This window comes from Glandiceps talaboti, chromosome 23, assembly GCF_964340395.1.
Source record: "Glandiceps talaboti chromosome 23, keGlaTala1.1, whole genome shotgun sequence".
NCBI lineage: Eukaryota > Metazoa > Hemichordata > Enteropneusta > Spengelidae > Glandiceps > Glandiceps talaboti.
The window spans coordinates 14,083,546-14,097,805 of NC_135571.1; the positions used below are offsets into that span (position 1 = coordinate 14,083,546).

The 14,260-nt window shown below is 36.9% G+C and overlaps 1 protein-coding gene across 1 annotated transcript in view; it reads right to left on the bottom strand.

Annotated features, from left to right (window-relative positions):
- LOC144452781 (echinoidin-like) overlaps positions 1–3,583 on the bottom strand; it is a 5,995-nt gene extending 2,412 nt beyond the window's left edge. Inside the window, exons 1-2 of the mRNA XM_078143934.1 lie at positions 3,276–3,583; positions 1,694–1,773 (exon numbers count right to left, since the gene is read on the bottom strand). Of these exons, the coding sequence (XP_078000060.1) occupies positions 1,694–1,773; positions 3,276–3,583 (388 nt within the window). The remainder of the gene's footprint in view (positions 1–1,693; positions 1,774–3,275) is intronic.
- Positions 3,584–14,260: the final 10,677 nt, after the last annotated feature.

Consider the following 14,260-nt stretch of genomic DNA (forward strand, 5'->3'; position numbering starts at 1 on the left):
TAAAAGTTCGTTAATTCTATCTGAAAATAAAAGATAGTTGATTTCCCCAAAATTCTTTGTTTAGCAAACAATATGACTAACAAGAATAAAGACATCGGATTACAGCAAATGACACACCATGCATACAATTATCATAGTAGAGTTGCATATATTATATCACATGACTTTTTATTTGCAACAATATAATAGAAAGAGTTACATATTCATTCAAATATCATAAGATACCGTGCATACACTAATTCATGATTCGTGTAAGAATAAAGTTTTTAAGTAGTAACGTCTCTCTAGGCAAAAAAAAATGAGAAAATGCTATTCAACGGGCAAGCAGGCCCAATATTTTAGGCAGGTATAGTTTCTTTTGGGAGATATTTTTGTACATTGATTGGATCGGTCATTTTGAGTTCATTCTTTTCGTTAATTTGCTATTACATTATGACACAAAGCTTTCAGTTTTGGTCGGTTCATATTTTGCTAATTATATTTGACAAGTGAAAAACCACAATTTTTAGACGATTAATTTCACATGTTTTGTTTTCAAGATTATCAAAAAATACCCTCAAAGTAATTTTAGTAAAGCATTAATTTTTTTGACATTTGCGGCCACATGCCCATCATAACAAAATTAAAACTAAATATAGGTAGTTTGAACATGGCCAAATTACTCATTCAAGGTCATCAGCGCATAAATATGTGTAAAATTATTTCAAATCCAGAGTATGATATGGAGATAAATAGATATGACACAGCATTATCAAGTAATGGCGTCATCATTTGCACCGACTTGCATTCCAACATCCACTAGGTACAACAATCCGCTGTGAAAAGAGAGAACATACCAATGCATTAGCTAGGGGCGAGATCAATAGTTCAATGTTGGATAAAAAAAATAATTCTTTTAGTTAGGCCTCAGACCCCCGCCCCCGCCCCAGCCCACCTTTCAACTAATTAAAATGTCAATAATTAAAAATGATTCAGAGAACACAATCGATTTCAAATCAGTATGTATCATTAGTATGTAGTGTTATGAATACAAAACCGGTATGTATTAGTATGTAGTGTTATGAATACCAAGCCAGTATGTATCACTATGTAATGCTATGTATATAAAGTGTGTAGTGAGTAAAGAGTAGTTCTTTTGTTGACACTTTACTTTATTTTTACTTTAGTGCCATCCATTTACTATAGCAAAAATTCTTCTATTTCTCAACCTGACATTTTGTAGAAATAGTTGTATTTAGGGGTGCAAAACATACATTAAAAGTACATTCGAGTTTTGTAAGATGAGAACTATAATGACTTTAATAACCCACCTCCAAAGTAAAAGAATTTAGGCTTTTTTATCTACATTGAACTATTGATCCCGCCCCTTAATAGACTTAGAAACCGAGATGTTGCCATGATAATCTTAAGATGCTTATATATTCAAAAAAAATGAATTAAACTAATTTTTAGTTGAAAGTGTTACAGAAGTCATGGTGTATTACACAGTAGTTGTTCTGTCATCACAGAAGTTGTGATGTATTACACAGTAAATGTACATCTTCACAGACGTAGTGATATATTACACTTTAATGTTTACGTCTTCATAGAAGTCACGGTACTTTGTATTAATACGTACTAATTGTTACGTCACCACACAAACTGAGTCATAATGTACTACTCTGGTAAAATAGCCATAAAGACATTCACTTACTTGATACTTCACAGACGAGACCCTTTGCACGGTAGTCGCAATATTCGTCATCCCACAGAAGCTTGTTTCCACTGCGAAACCTTTTAAAGAAAACACATTATGATGTAAGAATGTCGTCATGTGTACTGTTTGGGTTACTGTTTGAGTTACCATTCAGGGTGGTGGTGGTGGTGGTGGTGGTGGTGGTGGTGGTGGTTAGTCTTGCTGCTAGACGTTTGGGGTTTTTTCAGATACGATAAGCGAATGAAGTTCGCAGTGAGAGCTTGCCCGAACTTGGATGTTCCATCCTCGATCGTGATGTTCGGTCGTGTGTCGTAATGTATCGAAGAACACCAGATGTCTAGCACCTAAACTAGGTGGTACGTGGTGGTGGTGGTGGTGGTGGTGGTGGTGGTGGGAGAGGGGCTATGTTTACCGCATATTACAAATTACTATTAAGTTTAACTTACTGCTGCGAAATAAATACCTATCACTTATTGACAGAACTCAAAGCTGGCATATACATGGTAATATATTAATGATTCGATAATAATTCTCTATAAGGAGTTTACCAAAACGTTGGCGATCGTTTCTGTAAACGGCCAAACAAAAACTATTCATAAAACCAGTTTATGTCATTAACTACAAGTTACTTAACAGAGCTGCACACAGTCCTGTCCATTAGGGTCAAGTTACTTACCAGAGCTGCACACAGTCCTGTCCATTAGAGTCAAGTTACTTACCAGAGCTGCACACAGTTCTGTCCATTAGGGTCAAGTTACTTACCAGAGCTGCACACAGTCCTTTCCATTAGGGTCAAGTTACTTACCAGAGCTGCACACAGTCCTGTCCATTAGGGTCAAGTTACTTACCAGAGCTGCACACAGTCCTGTCCATTAGAGTCAAGTTACTTACCAGAGCTGCACACAGTCATGTCCATTAAAGTCAAGTTACTTACCAGAGCTGCACACAGTCATGTCCATTAGAGTCAAGTTACTTACCAGAGCTGCACACAGTCCTGTCCATTAGAGTCAAGTTACTTACCAGAGTTGCACACAGTCCTGTCCATTAGGGTCAAGTTACTTACCAGAGCTGCACACAGTCCTGTCCATTAGGGTCAAGTTACTTACCAGAGTTGCACACAGTCCTGTCCATTAGGGTCAAGTTACTTACCAGAGCTGCACACAGTCCTGTCCATTAGAGTCAAGTTACTTACCAGAGCTGCACACAGTCCTGTCCATTAGGGTCAAGTTACTTACCAGAGCTGCACACAGTCCTGTCCATTAGAGTCAAGTTACTTACCAGAGCTGCACACAGTCCTGTCCATTAGGGTCAAGTTACTTACCAGAGCTGCACACAGTCCTGTCCATTAGGGTCAAGTTACTTACCAGAGCTGCACACAGTCCTGTCCATTAGGGTCAAGTTACTTACCAGAGCTGCACACAGTCCTGTCCATTAGGGTCAAGTTACTTACCAGAGCTGCACACAGTCCTGTCCATTAGGGTCAAGTTACTTACCAGAGCTGCACACAGTCCTGTCCATTAGGGTCAAGTTACTTACCAGAGCTGCACACAGTCCTGTCCATTAGGGTCAAGTTACTTACCAGAGCTGCACACAGTCCTGTCCATCAGGGTCGTGTTTATCATTGTTATCGGGTTCACCAGGGGCCCAATTAGTATAGCTGCCCTCACACATTGGGTCGCCATCACTCCATACATAATTGCCCTCCTCTTCAGCATCACCCAGTCCAATCCAGAACCCATAGTGATGAACGCAATCCTGGTTATTCATCTCTTGTTCCATGATAAAATGACGAACCGCTTCGTCAATTTCCTTGGTCTTCAGATTGGCCAATATGCCTGGTGGATCTAGACCTTCACAAAACTGCTGGGCCTCGTCCTTATTATACATCTCCTTTCCCTGGGCACAGTGGACTTCGTAACGTTTACACATACAGAACGAAGCTGGGTATTGAAAACATGACATATATCACAATATTGAACGAATCAAGCTATCACTCCAGCAATCAGTTTAGTCGATCGTCCGGCCGGTCGACCGATAGATCGATCAATTGATTGAATCAATCAACTGATCTATCGAGCGATCGGTCGGTCGGTTAGTCAGTCAGTCAGTCAGTCAGTCAGTCAGTCAACCAACCAACCAACCAACCAACCAACCAACTAACTAAACAAACACACACACAAACAAACAAACAAACAAACAAACAAACAGTCAACCAACCAACCAACCAACCAACCAACCAACCAGTCAGTCAGTCAGTCAGTCAGTCAGTCAGTCAGTCAGTCAGTCGATCAATCAATCAATCAATCAACCAACCAATCAACCTCGAGAAGATTATTCAGAGCAGTGGAATTGAGTGGTTAAACAACATTATGGTGAGATTTGTTAAATACGTCATGGGTCTAAAAGATCACATAACAGTAAAACTTAAGAGGATATTTTCAAATATTTAGATTTTTACAATATATTTATACATATTTAAAAATCACTGAAAGACAGTCAATTTCAGAATGTTCTTTTTATACAATGAATACACGATTGCAGTTCATCTATATGATTACAGAGGTTTGATTTAAGAATCATGACAACATAAATAAGACCATTCACTGCTTACATGGACATATGATATAATTAGTACACAATGATGACACTAAGAGAGAATGGCGGAGAGAGAGAGAGAGAGAGAGAGAGAGAGAGAGAGAGAGAGAGAGAGAGACAGACAGACAGACAGACAGACAGACAGACAGACAGACAGACAGATGACATGGTGATAGTACTCGAATTTGTTAACAGTTAAAATTAGTCATAAATTATAAATTATAAATTCAAATTAGAAATACTTACGTCCACACTCCTTTGAATCCGAGCCAGACGGTTAGTGCCATGCAATATAAATGTGAATAGGTAGTTATAGTATATATATAGTCAGGTCAAAATGCACCACGACAGTTATTTGGACGGTGTGAGTAATATCTATTACAGGTAGGGTGTCATAGCAGTCATTTAATTAAAACAGTGTGGCTCAACAAACAAACATATACTATAAGCAAACTGTAAACGTTCATGCTTGGAAACTAATATCCGTGAATCTAGATTTTAGAGATGATTTTAGAATAATGATGAACCTACTGTAAAAAATATATATGTAGCGAAGAATTCGAAGAACATAATGATCTAAACATTGTTTGGGTTATCCCCATGATCTTGTATGAGGTGATACGTGCTGTGTGAGGTTAGATGCCACGTGTGAGGTGAGATGTGACGAGATATATAATATTTGAGATATCATGTGTGATGAGGTGAGATAAAATGTCATGTCGCATGTTAGTTAAGCTGTCACGTGTGAGGTGAGATTTCATGTGAGGTCAGATGTCACGTGTGAGGTCAGATGTGACGAGAGATATAATGTTTGAGATATCATGTCACATGTTAGGTGAGCTGTCATGTGAGGTCAGATGTCACGTGTGAGGTCAGATGTCATGTGAGGTGAGATGTCATGTGTGAGGTGAGATGTCGTGTGAGGTCAGATATCATGTGTAAGGTGAGTTGTCATGTGTTAGGTGAGATGTCGTGTGTGTGGTGAGATGTCATGTGTGAGGTGAGATGTCGTGTGAGGTGAGATGTCACGTGTGAGGTCAGATGTCATGTGAGGTCAGATGTCATGTGTGAAGTGAGATGTCATGTGTTAGGTGAGATGTCATGTGTGAGGAGAGATGTCGTGTGAGGTGAGATGTCATGTGTGAGGAGAGATCTGATGTTTGAGATATCTTGTGTGATGAGGTGAGATGTCATGTACGAGGTGAGCTAGCACATGAGAGGCGAGATATCAGGTGTGAGATATGTTTTTGAGATATCATGTGTGATATGTGAGGAGAGATTTCATACGTGAGGTGAGATGTCATGCGAGAGGTGAGATATGTTTGAGGTGTCATGTGATGAGGTGATATATCATGTGAGAATGGATATCATTGTGAGGTGAGATGGTATGTGAGAGGTGAGATGTCACATTTGAGGTGAGATGTGGCGGGATGTAATGTTGTGAGGGTAATTTTTGTGTTCTGGGGGGGGGGGTGCTGATTCTTAGTGTTTCGCCAAACTATCTGGATTATTTTCTTTCTACTCCAAGTTAATGATAAAGAATATTAAAACCGAATTTGTCTCAGAACTAACGGGCACGATGTCTTCGAACTAATGCTCTCATTGCAACAACATTATAGTTTAATAATATGGAAAGTAAAATAATGGCATAGTGAATTGCTGTTTCTGTTTTCAAGCACCGAATCAAACTATCTATAATTTTGAAGGTACTCAAACAACCTTACTTCGGATAATACAGGGATAACAATTAATGAATTCCTTACTTTTGACTCCGAGCTGGAGGCGTCTGCATTGATGTATAGACAGCAGACAACGATGAAAACCAGTTTCAGATCCATTCTGGTGCTATAACATCAAAACGTCATAAGTTATGTTTTATACACAACACAACACAACACAACACAACACAACACAACACAACACAATGTTATGCAACACAACACAATGTAACACAGCACAATATAATGTAATACAACACAACATGCAATGCAATGCAATGCAACATTACTATGCAGCGCTCTCTCTCTCCACACACACACACACAATCACCCCCCCCCCCACACACACACACACACACACACTCACACACACACACACACAAATACAATTAATACAAAATGAAACATCATATAGATATAATTAAATGTGAAATTCATCGTCTTGTTCGCCCAACTGCTACATGTTAATCTTTTTAGGGATACGAATCAATCAAGATAAGCTCATACAAAGAATATCTAGTAAGTTTGAATATTGGTAAGAATTGTATAGCATCAGACGATATAATGTTAGTGATATTTTTTGTTGAGCCAGACGATGACAATGTTAGTAAGATTTGTTGTTGAGTCAGACGATAAAATGTAGCAATCATAGACAGATTTTTTGTTGAGCCAGACGATAGCAATGTTAATAAGATTTGTTGTTGAGCCAGACGATAGTAATGTCAGTGAGGTTTTGGGTTGAGCCAGACGATAAAATTAATGTTAGTAAGTTAGTAAGATTTGTTGTTAAGTCAGATGATAAAATGTAGCAATCCTAGACATATTTTTTGTGGCGCCAGAAGATAGCAATGTTAGTAAGATTTGCTGTTGAGCCAGACGATAGTAATGTCAGTGAGATTTTGGGTTCAGCCAGACGATAAAATTAATGTTAGTATAGAAGTTAGTAAGATTTGTTGTTGAGTCAGATGATAAAATGTAGCAATCCTAGACATATTTTTGTGGCGCCAGACGATAGCAATGTTAGTAAGATGTTGTGTTGAGCCAGACGATAAAATGTAGCAATATCCTAGTACGATTGTTTGTTGAGCCAGATGATAGTGTCTATTCTGAAGAAGGTCTGTTTTAATCTTTCTGGCGTCTATTATAAACCTACAATAATTATAATAGTACGTTACATATTGTTTTCTTTATTTTTAAAGTTGCGATTTTCACAGTATTCAAAATATTAATGTTTCATCGTTTTAGACTACAAACCTTCCAAAATCTAAATATGCTAGTTTTACTTATATACAACTGCCGACATCAAACCGTTGACGAACAGAACCTATTACAAACAGGGAAAGTAAACAATTGAATTACATAATACTTGGCTCAACATGTTGGAACAGCAGAGACTTGTAGTACATTTCATCATTTGATACGAACAGATTTACGGCCTCTTTACATGTACATGAAATGCCAGGGGAACTGGAAATTTGTTTGTGAACGTGAACTATTACATTTTAAGTGGCCATAAAACTGTTCTTATCAAATGATGGAATGTTATTAGTGGCAAAGAAACTAATAGCCATACATGTCCCTAGTTATAGCGATGTGAAGTCTAGTGGTTGGCAAACAAAGAACTGAAAACTGTTAGCGAAACCTACCTAATGCAGTAGTGTCGGCAAACCAATTCGTCGTAGAAGTGCTGTCAAGTGACTTTTCTGTGTGATGCCACTTACATTTATATATAAAGTGTTTAACAAGTTTCAATGAATCATTTGATTAATTTCTTTGTTTCATATTGTGACGATTTTCCCCGTAATTAAATATTGACAATGTCTGCTTGTTTATTAGTTAATGGTCAGATATAACATATGGTCAGGTGTACCTTATCCTTCACTCAAACACTTGTCTTAGACTAACAACATTCTTATCTAACCAACCAAACACTAGTTGGGATGCCAGCGTGGTATCGTGGCATCTGTAACCCTGAGAGATCTAGAGATATTGAAATTCAATCAAGGATAATACTAGACCAACCAAACACGTGGGATTCGATCAAAGGAAGAGTATGTTTAGAAATTGAAATACTCGTCCTTTATAGGGCTATCATTCTAAGGACAAAGGCCAAATTGTTGATAAAAACAGTTCCAAAATTGAAAAGGGACTCAATTTTGATTACTAACCTTCCCAGATGCGAGGGCGCTTTACTTCTGTCAATTTTGACATAACTACCCGTACATATATGGCCGATTTATTTAATAATGTCAATTTTGACGTAACAACACCGAGTACCCGCACTATATGGCCGATTTAGGATTACCTATATCAATATTTGACATAACAATATAGGGGTACCCTGTCGATGACGTCAAAATACAGCTAGGATTACTCAAATTAGGCCCAATAAAAAAGTTGTTTGGTTCCGGTTCCCCGACCCCATCCAGTTTTTCACGCCTACCCTGAACTTTTTTTACGTATTCGAGAAAACTATAATAAAATTGCAAAAATTGTGAAGTCTCACAAGAAATAGTGGATGCGGAAAGTGACATCAACTTAAAGACAATGTAAAACTGTCCTTCCAATCTGTAATGGCTGTATATCTGATAGGAAGAAATAAACAACACAGAGACCATTTGGAAAACAATGGTAAACCTGAACTAGATACTTACACAAGAAAAAAAATATAATAAAATGAAATAAAAAATCTACATACCCCACCTATTTTAAAATTGAATGTAATCGGCACCACACAAATTTTATTTTACGCCTTATATGGCCAATCAATTGACAAATTATGGTGAAATATTACCGGGGCTGCTGTACTATATAGCCAATTTACTTCTACAAATTATGATGTAATAATACCGGGGGTGCTGTACTATATAGCCCATTTACTTCTACAAATTATGATGTAATAATACCGGGGGTGCTGTACTATATAGCCCATTTACTTCTACAAATTATGATGTAATAATACCGGGGGTGCTGTACTATATAGCTAATTTACTTCTACAAATTATGATGTAACGATACCGGGGGTGCTGCACTATATAGCCAATTTACTTCTACAAATCATGATGTAACGATACCGGGGGTGCTGTACCGTTATATAGCCAATTTACTTCTACAAATTATGATGTAACGGCGATAAGCTATGTGTTGTTGAAAGCAAATAGGCAAGAAATCCTATCGACGAATCCTATACGTGTTGCTATAGTCTTAAGGGGTTGGGTGAAATATTTTATTCTATGAACTGACGGTCCCTAGTTACATCGATACAGCGTGGGTTGAGGTATTGATAGATGATAACAGTTTGCAGACCTCGATCTTCGTCAATACTGTAATTCAACGTTACTCCGCTGGAATGTGTCGTACAGAACGAAATGTTCTTGTCTACATGATCAACTCCAAATCGTTGTCAATTGTGCTGCGCACATTTCTGACGGCCATGATCATAGTTTTTATATAACCTATAGATTGATTGTTACTGTACATACTGTATATCGTGTTTTCACTTATTTGATCAACTTTGCTTTAAGAGATTTTAAATGAGGCATTATTTTAGTGAAAATAATGCAATATCAAAAGCTTTAGTAATACGGATGTTCCAGCCAAACTGTTTTTTCTGTAATTTTTTTCGCACGACCCAATTTTATTTTAAATATGTCAAGGCTTGATATTCGTTGACAATGATGTAGATGCTCGTCATTCTCGCAAACCGAAGCTGTCATTTCATCCGCGACACTGAACGGTGCCGTAAAAGAGGCTGTTTTTACATTACGATACACGTAGATGATTATGTGCCTAGCAACAAGGTCTAACGTTATTATAGGTACACAAGGTGAGTTTACATGTTAGAGTGCGTAATATATGTTGTATTTGTATAAAATACCCATTGTATTCTACTTACTGCAGCATACATATAACCAGCATTACTTACAATTGCAATTGACTGAACTCATATATATATATATATATATATATATATATATATATATATATATATATATATATATATATATATATATATATATATATATATATATATATATATATATATATATAACTCGGTGAGTATCAATCTGCTAAGACAGTGCTCTATACCTCAGTGGCAGAGCGCAATAGTTTTGGTAGTACTGGAACTCTTTCTTGGTTGTAACTCGGAGTTTCACGCATAGTGCGATCGTCAGACAACTCTGAGTTGTCTGACGATCGCACTATGCGTGAAACTCCGAGTTACAACCAAGAAAGAGTTCCAGTACTACCAAAACTATATATATATATATAATGACATTAGATAAATTGAACTTGTGTCCCGTTAATGACATTAGATAAACTCAGTTTAAGTAGAACTTGACCATTGACTTTATTTCACGATTGCCCTGAACTCAGACCTGAATGAGGCCAAGTACGGCGATTAATAGCACAAAGCCTCAGACAAAGCCAGGGGCCCAGGGAGAGATGCATGTCCTACGATCTAAGGTCCAAAGTCAAATCAGATAACTAAATGTGTCGAATATGTATTGTTATTAAACTCATATGGTTATAAAGGCTGTGAGTTGACATACAGTAATTGAATTACAAAAAAGACATTACTAACTCTCCGACTGTAAAACCATAGACTGTACATCATATTGAGTATGGTTGTATGCACTTCTGTTACGGTATGACATTAAGGTAATTTGCATATAATTTGCATAAATTATACTTTTAACATAAACTTATCGATAAGTTAACTTGCCTTCAAGTTGAAAGAAAGAAAATCGGTTGTAGAAAAGACTGTTTCATCTGGTTCTTACCTTTCCAGACTTTTCGCCTGGGGAGACGTTAACTCGAAGATAGCACCGGTAAGAATTCCGTATATTCACACATACAATCAGTAGGAATGTAAATTAATCCTCCTAAAACAAGCGTAGGGGGAGAGTTCAGGTCAGATCCGGGGGTGCTGTACTATATAGCCCATTTACTTCTACAAATTATGATATAACGATACCGGGGGTGCTGTACTATATAGCCCATTTACTTCTACAAATTATGATGTAATAATACCGGGGTGCTGTACTATATAGCCCATTTACTTCTACAAATTATGATGTAACGATACCGGGGGTGCTGTACTATATAGCCCATTTACTTCTACAAATTATGATGTAACGATAATCTATGTGTTGTTGAAAGCAAATAGGCAAGAGATCCTATCGACGAATCCTATACGCGTTGCTATAGTCCTTAAGGGGTTTGGGAATTGGGGTTGGGTGAAATATTTTATTCTATGAACTGACGGTCCCTAGTTACATCGATACAGCGTGGGTTGAGGTATTGATCGATGACAACAGTTTGCAGACCTCTCTCTTCTATTGTAAATTAACGTTACTCCGCTGGAATGCATATGTGTCTTGTAGAACGAAATTTTGTTGTCTAAGTGATCAACTTCAAATCGTAGTCGATTGTGCTGAGTAAATTTCTGATCTATAGTTTTTATATAACCTATAGATTGATTGTTATTGTACATACTGTATATCGTGTTTTTCACTTATTTGATCAACTTTACTTTGTTAAGAGAAAATGAGATTTTGAATGAGACATTATTTTAATGAAAATAATGCAATATCAAAAGTTTTAGTAATACACGGATGTTCCAGCGAAACTGATTTTTCTGTAATTTTTTCGCGCGACCCAATTTTATTTTAAATATGTCAAGGCTTGATATTCGTTGACAATGATGTAGATGCTCGTCATTGTCGCAAACCAGAGCGACACTGGACGGTGCCGTAAAAGAGGCTGTTTTTACAACTACGATACACGTAGATGATTATGTGCCTAGCAACAAGGTCTAACGTTATTAAAGGTACACAAGGTGAGTTTACATGTTAGAGTGCGTAATATATGTTGCATATGTATAAAATACCTATTGTATTCTACTTACTGCAGCATACATAACCAGCATTACTTACAATTGCAATTGACTGAACTCATATATATATATATATATATATATATATAATGACATTAGATAAATTGAGCTTGTGTCCCTTTAATGACATTAGACAAACTCAGTTTAAGTAGAACTTGACCATTGACTTTAATTTATTTCACGATTGCCCTGAACTTAGGCCTGAGTGAGGCCAAGTACGGCGATTAATAGCCCACAAGCCTCAGCCAAAGCCAGGAGCCCAGGGCGAGATGCATGCCCTACGATCTAAGGTCCAAAGTCAAATCAGATAACTAAATGTGTCGAATATGTATTGTTATTAAACTCATATGGTTGTAAAGGCTGTGAATTGACATAAAGTAATTGAATTACAAAAAAGACATTACTAACTCTCCGACTGTAAAACCATAGACTGTACATCATATTGAGTATGGTTGTGTGCACTTCTGTTACGGTATGACATTAAGGTAATTTGCATATAATTTGCATGAATTATACTTTTAACATAAACTTATCGATAAGTTAACTTGCCTTCAAGTTGAAAGAAAGAAAAACGGTTGTAGAAAAGACTGTTTCTTCGGGTTCTTACCTTTCCAGACTTTTCGCCTGGGGAGACGTTAACTCGAAGATAGCACCGGTAAGAATTCCGTATATTCACACATACAATCAGTAGGAATGTAAATTAATCCTTCTACAACATGCGTAGGGGGAGACTCGGAGTTCGGGTCAGATCCGGCTTATATCGGTGGGATGCCCCTTCTGTTGGTTGAGGGCGTCCTTCCAATTTGCTCTACCTCGTCTGACACCTGATGACGCGTCTATACTGTATATTGTGAACCAGAATTCCTCCATTTTGATGATGTAGCCTGGGGTGGGGCAGGGTGGCAGCTGCCCCCCCCCCCCCCAGATTTTTATGAAAAAAGAAAAGAAAAAAAAGAGCAACTTTTCGAATACATAGTGATGTTATTGAAATCATTATTTACGTGACGATTCCTAGCACGCGCTCTTTGAATTGATGGTTCACTAAAGTCAAAAGTGACGGTACACTGATTCCTCGCTAATATGTATCTTATATCTCCATTGTACGCTGGCTTAACTTTGAATAAAAATATGGGTGCGCGTGTAATTGTGTATGCCTTAATCTCTCAACCCCAAATCCCCAACTGTACCTCTCTCTCTCTCTCTCTCTCTCTCTCTCTCTCTCTCTCTCTCTCTCTCTCTCTCTCTCTCTCTCTCTCTCTCTCTCTCTCTCTCTCTCTCTCTCTCTCTCTCTCTCTCTCTCTCTCTCTCTCTCTCTCTCTCTCTCTCTCTCTCTCTAATGCGATAACAGAAATAGTGAACAACAGTTTTATTCTTATCCTCACCCCCACAATTATCAGCATGACAGTGACAAGCCCTTTCTCCTAAACAATGCTGATGGAAATAGTCATCTAAAATACTTACTACATTATTGGCTTCATGACATATGCTATTATCTATTCCTATTGTCTAGGACTCATCAAATAAGTAATTCATCTGTGATTTCAAACCATCATTACATATTCCAAAGCAATTAACACGTAGTGGATTCAAAAAATAAAGCTGACTGACCTGTCTAGACTGATGAGGTAACTCAAACTGTCAATATCAAATAATCAAATGTGTTATTTATTTATTTATTTATTTATTTATTTATTTATTTATTTATTTATTTATTTATTTATTTCAAATATGTTTATTTATTACAAATATGTTGATAAATATGTTATTTATTTATTTATTTATTTATTTCAAATATGTTTATTTATTACAAATGTGTTGATAAATATGTTATTTATTTATTTATTTATTCATTTATTTATTTTTTAAAGGATGACCTACGGGACGAATCCCATTTACAGGTTCCAGCAATAAAATTGTCCAAGACAAACACCACAAATGCACAAACTAAAATTGCACTCGAAATGGAAGACAGACAAAAAACTAAACACCTAAAATAAAAACAACGTGTATCACATTATAATAAAACACTTAAACACATCAACTGAAAAGTCAAAACACATTAATCTAAAATAATCTGACTCGGTAAAGTCTTAAATCATGGCATAGCGCTGAAAATATCAATTGAAGAATTACTCTGTACAGTTTCATTTATCAAAACAAAGGCGAGTATTTCCTAATATTTATGCGACTTCGCCTCTCCCTAAAAGCAGACTGGTTCCGTAAAATCTAGTTCGAGCATTGAAATCAAGCCTAGATAACATGTAAGAACTATTATAATACTATTAGTACATTTATACAAAAACATTAAATCCTGTATTCTACGTATTCGCCTGTTATACAATGGTAACAATC